The sequence below is a fragment of the Leptopilina boulardi genome, unplaced genomic scaffold (assembly GCF_019393585.1).
Source record: "Leptopilina boulardi isolate dan_hultmark-lab unplaced genomic scaffold, ZJU_Lbou_2.1 LbouV2_371, whole genome shotgun sequence".
Lineage (NCBI taxonomy): Eukaryota > Metazoa > Arthropoda > Insecta > Hymenoptera > Figitidae > Leptopilina > Leptopilina boulardi.
In genome coordinates this window covers 3,950,569-3,962,284 of record NW_026137942.1, presented here as the reverse complement: position 1 = coordinate 3,962,284, position 11,716 = coordinate 3,950,569, and the positions used below count along the sequence as shown (strand labels likewise).

General features: G+C 27.6%; 1 protein-coding gene across 1 annotated transcript; it reads right to left on the bottom strand.

Annotated features, from left to right (window-relative positions):
- Positions 1–1,359: 1,359 nt before the first annotated feature.
- On the bottom strand, positions 1,360–7,987 carry LOC127287582 (sorting nexin-12). Its single transcript, XM_051314588.1, has 4 exons — positions 7,518–7,987; positions 3,765–3,860; positions 2,280–2,404; positions 1,360–2,010 (listed from the first exon to the last, which is right to left on the bottom strand). The coding sequence occupies exons 1-4, from the start codon at positions 7,680–7,682 to the stop codon at positions 1,905–1,907; spliced, it is 492 nt and encodes a 163-aa protein (XP_051170545.1). The 5' UTR covers positions 7,683–7,987; the 3' UTR covers positions 1,360–1,904.
- Between the last annotated feature and the right edge of the window lie 3,729 nt (positions 7,988–11,716).

Sequence of the window (11,716 nt, the reverse complement as noted above, 5' to 3'; positions counted from 1 at the left end):
TAGTGAATCTACCAAAAAACGTTTTTTTCCTATGCAAAATACATGTAAAAATTCAAGTACTTTTAGGCACTATTAAATATTATTAAAAAAAAAAATGAAAAAAATACGTATCTCTTATTTTATTTCATGCTTAACAAAATGAGGGTTTACGAATTTTATAATTCAAAAATTTGGTTTTGGAATATATATATATATATAATTATATATATATATGAGGCATTCTATGGGAAATTTTCATTGAAAATTTTTTTTTGTCCGAAACATTTTTTTCGAAATCTATATGAAAAATAAGAAAATACGTATTTTTTTATTTTTTTATTTGATGAAAATGACGGAAGTTATGATTTTTTGAAATTTAACGTCAACGAAGAAAGTGTGTTTTTGGAACATTTTTTAATCTATTGTACTAAGAAATTAAAAATTATGCTATATATGAAATTCGTTCATTTTTTCTCAAATTTTTCAAATATGTACTCAAAAATAACGTACCCATAACAGAAGCAACAAAAAAGTTGAAATTAAACTTATAAAGTGAGTTTTCTCAAAAGAGACACTTTCGATTTTTAATTTTTTTTTTTTTTTGCATTACAATCTCTGATGATTGAAGAATTTTTTCCCCTATCTGCGAAAGTGGTATTTTTAGTTTTTAAATTACTATTTACAATTTTTAAGCTTGACGCAACGATTTTTAGTATGTTTTTATGAAAATTAAAAAAAAAACAAATGAATGTTAATGGAAAAAGGTTATATTTGTTGAAAAAATGCTTAAATTCTGTGAGCCGTACTAAAAAAATTATAAATAATAATTTAAAAACTAAAAATACCACTTTCGCAGATAGGAGAAAAAATTCTTCAATCATCAGAGATTGTAATGCAACAAAAAAAAATTAAAAATCGAAAGTGTCTCTTTTGAGAAAACTCACTTTATAAGTTTAATTTCAACTTTTATGTTGCTTCTGTTATGGGTACGTTATTTTTGAGCACATATTTGAAAAATTTGAGAAAAAATGATCAAATTTCATATATAGCATAATTTTTAATTTATTAGTACAATAGATTAAAAAATGTTCCAAAAACACACTTTCTTCGTTGACGTTAAATTTCAAAAAATCATAACTTCCTTCATTTTCATCAAATAAAAAAATAAAAAAATACGTATTTCCTTATTTTTCATATAGATTTCGAAAAAAATGTTTCGGACAAAAAAAAATTTTCAATGAAAATTTCCCATAGAAGCCCCATATATATATATATATATATATATATATATATATATATATATATATATATATAATATAGTATACTATAATATAGTAAGGTTCATGCAATTTATTTTTTGAAAAAAAGCTTTAAAAAGTATTCAGATTCACATTATGACATTTATTATAATAGGAGAAATATGTACAGACATATAAAATCTAGAAAAAAGTATCCAAAGTGTTTAACATAAATTGGAGAATATTACCAATATTGCAAACATGATTATTTTTAATTAAGGCACTAAATATTTCAGAATAACAAATTATAAACATACTAAGGGCCTTGTCAATTTTTAATTAATCTACATCAATAAATTTTGTTACAAAAAAAAAATTATAATTGCTTTAAATTAATTCATACACGCAATATATGGAATTTCTATGCACTTATATATTTATGATGATTATGTTTCCAAAATACTACCTCCTTTTAAGATTAAAATATTGAAATACATTATACATGCATTTTATTTTATATTCATTGCAAAAATTCAATGCTATAATTTTATTAGTTAATAAAAGAGATTATTAATTAAATTTACAATTAATGGATTTTCTTTGTTAAAAAGAATTTATCGTTATTATTAACAAGTTTAACAAAATTTAAGAAAAGTATTGCTAGCAATTGACAATCCTCTTCATAGATTATGTATTTCTTATTTTTCCAGGCACATAATTCTTGTCGATAATTAATTCTTGTAGAAACATATGAAGACATCTTTCATTCTGTGCTAAGGGGTGTCCTGCTATTCTATAAATAAAAAAACAATTGTTACAAAATATTATTAGATGTCGATAATCTGGAAATTTATTTATGTGACCGTTTGGTTACATAAACATTTAATCTAAATAAAAGTTGGATTAATTAGAAATTAAATTTCCTTTTAGGTTTTCAATTTCGCAGATTCATCACTATTGAAAGCGAAATGAAACATAATTTATTTCCTAAATAGCTATGCAATATTGTTTGTATATTTACAACACTTAGTTTAAAATATCATTCTTTTTAATAAAACTTACTTGTTTACAAACATTTCTAAACCTTTCCTACGGTCTTCAATAAAATCTTCTTCAAAAATACCATCGTCTCCACGGAAGGGCATTTGTCGCTTCCAAGCCTTCCCAGGCAATGGAGGAACAACAATCTTGTTAAAAAAAAATCTTATATTAATTTAAAAAATATGTTTTAAGGTAAAATAGTATATAAACTCCATGTAAATAAATTTTACGTGGAATAATATTGTAGATTTAGATATTCTCAAAGTATGGTATAAGGAGTACTCACTGTTGTTAAGTCTATAGCCCCATTTTAGGAGAATTAATTGATCGGAAATTGCATATCACCGATTATGACGCCTCTAGCGGAGAAGCGGAGTACTTAGGACTTTCAAAATTAACTTTATTATTTTTTAAAAATATTTTCATCAATATCCAATAAATGTACAAGTACAAGTACAAGTTTCAACATATTTTTTTGTATGACTTTTACAAAGGAATAAAAATTATTGTATGTAATATTGAACATTTTTACTACAATGTACAATGTAACCTGTAATTTCTCGCTTTTCCACTAGGGTTGTTAGTATCGGCGATATGTAAATGTTTTTATTAAATTCAGAAATGCTGGGTCAGGAATTTTCGAAACGGCCTATAGAGTGAGTGCTCCTTATACTACTTCATGGTTGTAGTTAAGGGGGCAATCCACGTTTGAGGTTTGAAAAAATTTATTTTTCTGTTTTTCGATCTTTCTCATCTAGATGTTATTTGAAATGTGTCCCATGAAAGAATTTGAGCTTTTTAGTTAATGAGTATAATTGAACCCCCAACATTATTGTGTGCTCGGTCCTTCCACGCGCCTTTGCCGTAGGTAGGTAGCGCTACAATTTTTTTCGGTAAATTATTAAATTATTATGCAATGCTTTTTCTAAGTGGCGAACGGGAAACATCTTCTTAATGAGGAAGATGAACTCCACAGCCATGGCATAGCCGATAGTCGTAAGTTTCTCGAATCATGTATGTTTAAGCGCGTTTTCCAAAAACTCGTTTTTTTCAAATATTTTGGTAAGATAAAATCAGGGTTTATTTTTTTTTTTATTCAAACAATTAAAATAGACAAAGTCTTATCAGAAAATTGGTCGCAGCATTATTTCAGGCGCGCGGTCAAGGACGCTTCAAGGTTGCGTGTGTTAATATTATTTTTAATTCAAGAAATATTTTAAAAGATTAAGTGTGTTACAATAAAAGGCAAAAAAAAACGTTTTTTATTATCATTTGTAAGCGACTCGCAAATTCTTTCTTAAAAGAAGGCTTAAAATTACGGCCCGAACGTGGACTGCTCCCTTAACAACTTTATTTTTCTAAGAATAGTACTTCGTACGTAAGGGCATATTTTATAATTTAAATGATTTAAATAAAAATTTTAAGGATTTAAATTGTGATTTAAATTATTTTTAAATCGTAATTTAAATTATTCAAGCTCTGTTGCGAAGTGATAAATAAACTTACTTTACTATCTCGTTCTAATTCATTTCTAAGCCATTCAAAATCACTATATCTTCTTCGCACACTAGAATCTTTAACTTTGAAAACGGGAAGATTTGTCTGAAACATAAATTAAAGCACAAATATTAAAAATCTATGCAGTATACGCTCAGCAACATATACCCCGTATATAAAAGAACAAACATAAGTTTTGAGTTAAAAAACATAGAGATGAAATCTTGTTAAACTTGTTACTTGTGAGTTTTTGCGGTCTCTCATTCCGAACTTCATCTCAAATTTAAAAATTTTTAAAATGATGATTTCAATCGAAAATATTTCAAAATTTAGTAAATTTGCTTGGATTTTTTAGGCTGCTGAATGCAAAGGACCCCGCACTTTTTACATTGAAAATGGCTTTCCTTATGCCAAAATTCAATCCTATGAGTAGTTTTTTAGCTACAGCACTTCAAAGTTAAAAAATAATGTATTTATGAATGTTTTCTTTTTCACAAATGCATCAAAATCTGTTAATCGGGGGTTTTCGGGGTCGCTGAGTACGAATCTGTGCTCAGAATTTCGGAATTCAAAATGGCGGACACGCTTTCGAAAAATCACTTGAATTTACTTCAAAATCATTACTCGGGAGTTTTTGGGGTCGCTGAGTACGACAGGAAAAAAGAATTGAAGTAATAAACGAATAAAAATTTGTCAAACCTAATCTAACACAATAGGAAATTCTGAGCACAGATTCGTACTCAGCGACCTTGAAAACCCCCGATTAACAGATTTTGAGGTGAATTCAAGTTATTTTTCGAAAGCGCGTCCGCCATATTGGATCCGCCATTTTGTATTCCGAAATTCTGAGCACAGATTCGTACTCAGCGACCCCGAAAACCCCCGATTAACAGATTTTGAGCGATTTTGATTCATTTGTGAAAAAGAAAACATTCATAAATACATTAATTTTTAACTTTGAAGTGCTGTAGCTAAAAAACTACTCATAGGATTGAATTTTGGCATAAGGATTTTTTGTTCAGAAAGCCTTAACCTTCGCTTGACAAGATGCCCACCCAGGGTGGGCCAGACAAATTGAAATTGCCATATCTTCTAAAGTTTTGCCTTATTTGAATTGCAATTTTAAGTCACTGAACAAAATCTTAAGAACTTTCAAAAAATGTAAAAACAAATTTTTAAAAAAAATTTCTTCTTGATTATTTATAACTTTTATTAATGTATGTACGGAGATAACCGGGATGATTCAGATATTTTTTTAATTCTATTTTATAAAAAGGCTTGAAATCATGCAGACTTTTCACTGTGAGTGTTTTATGATGTCAAATAATAGATATAAAAAATATTATATTGCATTTTTCATTTGTTTAAACAATTTATTGTTATTATTTATTAACTTTCTTTGTTCTGCACCTAGAAAGATGCAGTTTTTTTCTAATTTTGCAATTTATCAAGCGGAATATAATAAAAGATAGATTTGATGTAAAATTATTAATTCAACAATTGTTTAAACAATTATTGTTATTATTTACTAACTTTTTTTGTTCTGCACCTAGAAAGATGCAGTTTTTTTCTAATTTTGCAATTTATCAAACGGAATATAATAAAAGATAGATTTGATGTAAAATTATTAATTCAACAATTGTTTAAACAATTTATTGTTGTTATTTACTAACTTTTTTTGTACGGCACCTGGAAAGTTGCCGTTTTTTTCTAATTTTGCAACTCATCAAGCCGAATATAATAAAAGATAGATTTGATGTAAAATTGTAAATTCAACAATTGTTTAAACAATTGTTAAATTAGTAAATTTATGTCAAATCTGTCAAATTGCAAAATTAGGAAAAAACTGCATCTTTCTAGGTACACTACAAGAAAGTTAATGAATAACAACAATAAATTGTTTAAACAATCGTTTGAATACTAAATTCATATAAAATCTTCATGTTTATTATGTTGAGCTTGTTAAGTTGCAAAATTAGAAAAAAATTCCAACTTTCTTGGAACATTATAAAGAAAGTAAATAAATAGCAACAATTATTTGTTTAAACAATTTATAATAATAGTTGTTGCAAATTGAATTATATATTTTATTTTATTTATAACCTTTGAATTAATAATTACGAAGAAAAGGTAACAAATTTATAAAATTCTTCTACTGTCGTATGTATATTTGAAAAAGTTATAAATTATTAATAATAAATTGTTTAAACAAATAAAAAATCAACAAAACATTAATAAAATATATTATTTGGTAACATATAACAATTTTGGAAAAAAACTGAATGATTCTAAGTTTTTATTGCAATATACAAAGAAGAAAACATTTGGCCCACCCTGGGTGGGATCTTGTCAACCGTGTATATAAAAAGTATCCAGTCCGGCGAAGGTTAAACTACAAAACTACAGAGTTTCAAAAGATTTGTCTGAAAGCCATTTTCAATCTAAAAAGTGCGGGGTCCTTTGATGTAAATTTTAAAAAATTTTAATCATGGTTATAATATGACAGTATTTTTTTAAAGTTTCAGGGTTTTTAAGGTTTTCAGAGTCGCTGATTACGAATTTGACGTTAAAATTGTAATTATAGTTTCCTCGAAAATCCCCAAATGATGAATTTTAGACGAATTCAATAAATTAAAAAATAAATCCTCAAAATTAGATATGCCATTTTGAATTTTAAAAAATTGATATTAAATTCATTATAATCAGTGGCATTAATTTTTTTGTGAATTGTTTTTGCCGTGAAGAATATTTTTTTTTTATAAGAATTTAACTTGTTAATTATTTTTTGTTCTTTTTCTGCAAAAATTATACATCTTTCTATATTAAAAATCAATTAGGAAAAAATTTTTGTTTAATTATTACACATTGATATCATACGAAGTTGAAGTTCTCTTGCAATGAATAATATTGATAAGAATTACGGGGCGTTCCATATATTGTGATATGAACTTTCTGCTTTTTTTAATATACAGTCAAAATCATACCTTTAAAAAAATATTAATTAAACTTTTACATTATTATTTATTTATTAAAAGTACTATTAGAAAGTTTGAAACAAAAAAGAATAAAAATTTACTTTTTTTTTCATTAAAAAATTTTAATTTTAACATCCTAGTTTAAAATAAAAAAATTTTTAATAAAAAAAAAATTAATTTTTTAAAAGAAATAATTTTTTGAAAATGTTGCATTTATACAATAATAAATAATATTGTCACAAAACGTCAATTGGTCTTATCGATAAAAATATCAGTGATAAATCTTAAAAAAAAAAATTTTTTTACATAACGTCAGTTAAGATGTTAAAAGTTCATAAAATTAAAAAATCTTTTTTTTTTCGCCACACTTAATGATTTTACCAATAACTAAAATTAGCCTTAAACAATCTTTTCTTTTTTAATGAAACTGTCATAAAGACATCTTTATATACACTGAAAGGAACCCTTTTGAAGTTTATTTTTATTTATTATACAAGCACTACGTCTAAAGATAACTTAATATTGTCGCACTAATTTAAATTTAATTATAATAAAGCCTTTAACAGATCAGAAAGTTGAAATGATTTTTTTTTCGAAAGAAATGTCATTGACTGTATAAAGAAAAAATTCTTTTATTACAAATCTATTCGAATTGATACAATTATTAAACATTAATATGAAATTAATTTCGAGGGATTAATAATAATTTTCGTGACAAAGAACAAAGTAAAAGAAAGAAAGAAAGAAAGAAAGAAAACTTGACATTAAAATGAAACATATTCCTTACCCTCATTCGAACTTCATAGTCAGTGTACCGTTTTTTGCCGACACCATGAGTTATAGGATTAATTACATCTATTTCCAAAAAATTAGCTGGTGCAGCATAGGCATCATCCAACGTTTGCTTTTTTACATTTAATCGTCGTGTTGCATCAACAGTTGTGTCTGCCATTGTCAATAAAATAAAACCATCCGCCTTTTTCGTGAAGCAATATAAATAACAAGATTGAACTCTCTAATTTGAAACTGTCTTGAACTGTTGGACGAAGAGTGCCAAGTACATTTTAATATATGACAAACTGAAGAATATGGTTGCGGACATGCGTGAAGGGTGAAGGCCTAAGCACAATAAATTCGCGAAAGTCCTTTGCAAACGTGATTTATAAGATAGAAAAGAAAAGAGATTTATTTGTTGTTTTTTTTTTTCTATATTTCATGTTTGCACATTCCTTAATGAAATCTTATTCTGTGCTTCTTTCACACTGCGATGGCACTCCCCTTGCAGTTAGAAAGGGTGACTATTGATTTAGTTCTAGGAAAAAATTCTAGATGTCACCGCAGTAGATTTCATGTTTTAGAATTTTATAACCGGTTTTCGGTTATTAAAATAACCGGTTATGTATACCCGGTTAACCGATTACAGTGAAATAACCGGTTATTTGGTTAAAGTCGAATGTTTGGTAATAATCGAAACGACCGGATGATTGTATCATATGTAAAGAATATAAAAAGTGAATTAAACATATTATTTTTAAACTAAAATATTAATTTACTAGCAACACACACGCGCGATGGGGACCATTATATGTAAAGCTGAGCCCAGAGGGCAGCACCATAGCAAGATCGTGGAGCGCCAAATTTTTGATTTCGGTTAAAATGACATTTGATTTTCTTCTTGTTTTGATAAAATAAAAACATGAGTAACGAGATAAATAAATATTTTTCTTGGTCGTGTGTACAATTGAAAAACGAATTACGTAAGCGAGGACTTCGTCTTACAGGAAAAAAGAAAGTTTTACAAGAAAGGTATGTATAAAATAAAATAATACATCTAAGAAAATGTGTAAATATATGCAAGTGTAATCATAAATAGAAATCTTTCTCACATAAAGTTTCAATAAATTGTGTTTAATTTGTCTTAAAATATTAATATTGTTGTTTAAATACATTTAAAAGTATTATAAAAACTCCGAGTCTTGTAAAAACAAAATAAAAAAATTGAGGTTATGTTGTCTAATGAAATAAAAACAATTACTTATTTGCATATTGAATATTAGAAATATTGTAATTATATTGTAATTTTTAAATGATTAATAAGTAAATTTTGTTTGTTTTTTATATTTTTCACAATATAGTAATGATTGAAAAAGAATAAAATCAAATTAAATAAATATTTCATAAAATACAAATAAAATTTGAATATATACGACAAACATATTACTGTCCATTAAAAAGTAAGTAAGTAAATAAGTAAGTAAGTAAGTAAGTAAATAAGTAAGTAAGTAAGTAACTAACTAATTACAACGCTGTCTGAAAATTGACGATAATGACTGGCAATAACAGACAACAGCTGACCGTATCAGTTTGTCTCCTAAAATCTTTAAACAGTTACCCACACTTTATTATAACCACAATTTCTTATTAAATGATTTTATTCGTCTTTTAAGTGAACAAAAACATTTTATAATATGTTTATTAAATATCATGGAATAAACTCGATTTGAAATTTAGCGCTCTACGATCTTGCAGTGATGCTGCCCTCTGCTGGCCAAGTTTGGCCGTGAGGATCCCCATATCTCATTGGTCAACTTTCTTGTATAAAAATTTTCAAATCATTATGATAATGTAATTTTATAATTCAAAATAATGATAAAATTCAAAATAAAAAAAAATGGCAATTTTTATCATTTTGCAATTTTGACAACTTTAATTTACCCAATCGCTAAATTTGACCCCGAATTCATAATCAGTGAGCAAAAACACGTTTAGGAAAGCTGTACCGACATTAATTGAACTATTTATTTGCGCTCTACACCGCAAACAGAAAAAAAAATGACAATTTTTACCGTTTTTTGCAATTTTGACAGATGTAAACTGCCAAATTGTAAATTTTGACCCTAAATTCATAATCATCGAGAAAAAATACGTCTAGAATGACTATGGAAAAAATTTTTTCAGTGCGTCACTTTATACACCGTTTTAAAAAGAGCTTCTTTGCACACACTTTTCGTCGGTGTGTAAAATTTAACTTTAGAGGTTAGTGTTGCAAAAAATATTTTTGAGAAGTTTTCAAGATTTTGATTTAAGGTTAGAAAAAGATTGATGGAGAATTAAGGCCTAAGCACAATAGAACGTAACCGGAATCGTAATCGCAATCGCAAACGGAAAAATTAGTAAAGGCCTGAGCAGATTAGAAACGTAACCGAAATCGCAATCGTAAACGCACCCGAAAGAATGAGTTAGAGAAGGATAGACATATTGTTTGTCCTTCTTTAACTCATTCTACCGGTTGCGTTTACGATTACGATTTCGGTTGCGTTTCTATTCTGCTTTGGCCTTAACTGAACTAACAAAGTTAAAGGACAAAGGACTCTTAAATAACCGATTATTTTCAAAAAATATATAACAAAAGCCGATTAAACTTTTGTAACTAAATAACTGGTTATATTAAAAGTCCGTTCTTTCAAAAAACAATAGATTATTCACGAGAAACCAGTTATTTTCAAATAATCGAATACTTCCATATAACCGGTTATTCTAAAATAACTGAAAAACGGTTAACCGTTTGGAGATGGTTTTGAGATGGTGTTTGGATGTGAGTGGGAAAGTTGAAAGATGAATGAATGATTTAGAAAAGTTGAGAAAGATTGGTTTCCATTGTCCCAACTTGCTATTTGTCATAATTCTCGTCAACTAGCGCACCCTGCTCTAGTAAAAATTTAGTGACTTTATAGTAACTTTTAATTTTAACTATAAAATCACTAAATTTTCACTAGAGCAGGGTGCGGTAGTTGACCAGAATTATAACAAATGGCAAATGGGGACAATGGAAACAAACCGAAAGGAAAGAATGGAAGGGATATAGTAATAAGAACCGGCACTGGCAGATAAAATAGACTAGTTAGTTTTAAGATGCGCATAGATTTAAGGTTTTTATTGTGTAAATAGTTTGTAAGATTAATGTAATTGGGTCCTGGAACCCCGCGTACAGTAGGGAGAGTATATAAATTATATATTAGGGTGGTCCGAAATTTAAAATGGCCGTTCTAATGTGGCGGGTCATTAGTTTTCTGAAATTCAAAATGGCGGTTATAATTTATTTAAATTTATCAGATTTGACTAAATTTCGAGACTTAGGGATTTTTAGAATCGCTGATTAATCAGTCTTTTTGAATTTTACCCCCGAGTAACAATTTTCAAGCAAAACGGATAAATTTAAAAAAAAGTCCGACATATTAGATACGCCATTTTAAATTTAGGAAAACAAATGACAGATTCGTAATCAACGACCCCAAAAACCCTTGTAATACTAAGTTTCATGAAAATTCGGTTAATTGGCTTTGCTGGGCATTTTTGGTCATACATGCTGTATTTTCCTCAAGCAGTGAAGGAGTTAAACAATAATAAACAATAAAAATTTTATGAACAATTTTTTTGAATGTCATTCTTTGAACCTTTGAGAAGAGTAACAAAAATATCCCTTCAAAATATATTGTTTTTTAACGGTTTTATAGCAAATTTATAAAAAAGGGTTTTTTCCCATTTAAAGTACATGGAAAAATTCAAGGGCTATAAGACACCATTAAATATTTATTCAAATCAAAATAAAAAATACGCATCACCTTTTTTTCCATTTAGAACAAAATTTTGGCCAGGAATGATAAAAATTCGAAAATTTTGAAAATAAGAACCACCCTAGTTATTGGGAACGGTGGTCTAGTAACAATCTAGTAACTTTGACCCATTCTCTCCCTCCATTTTGTTTTTTCTACTCTTTCTAACCTATTAATTGAAGAGAGACAAAGAAAGAAAATGGAGGGAGAGAATGGGTCCCCACCAGATGGCGTATTGCAGTTTAGCCGATCCCAATATACGCAACATTTTGGACGTTCCACTATATAGTCGTATAATGAGCAAAATGACCGCAGCGCCAATAATTTATGTGAATTAACTCTCAGCATGTTACTATCCCGCTATATAGAATAT

Excerpts from the sequence above, each read along its gene's own strand:
- LOC127287582 (XM_051314588.1), bottom strand. The coding sequence starts at position 7,682 with ATGGCAGACACAACTGTTGATGCAACACGACGATTAAATGTAAAAAAG. Across the intron at positions 3,861-7,517 it reads ACTATGAAGTTCGAATGAGG|ACAAATCTTCCCGTTTTCAA; the intron begins GTAAGGAATATG and ends TTTATGTTTCAG. Across the intron at positions 2,011-2,279 it reads TTAGAAATGTTTGTAAACAA|AATAGCAGGACACCCCTTAG; the intron begins GTAAGTTTTATT and ends TTTTATTTATAG.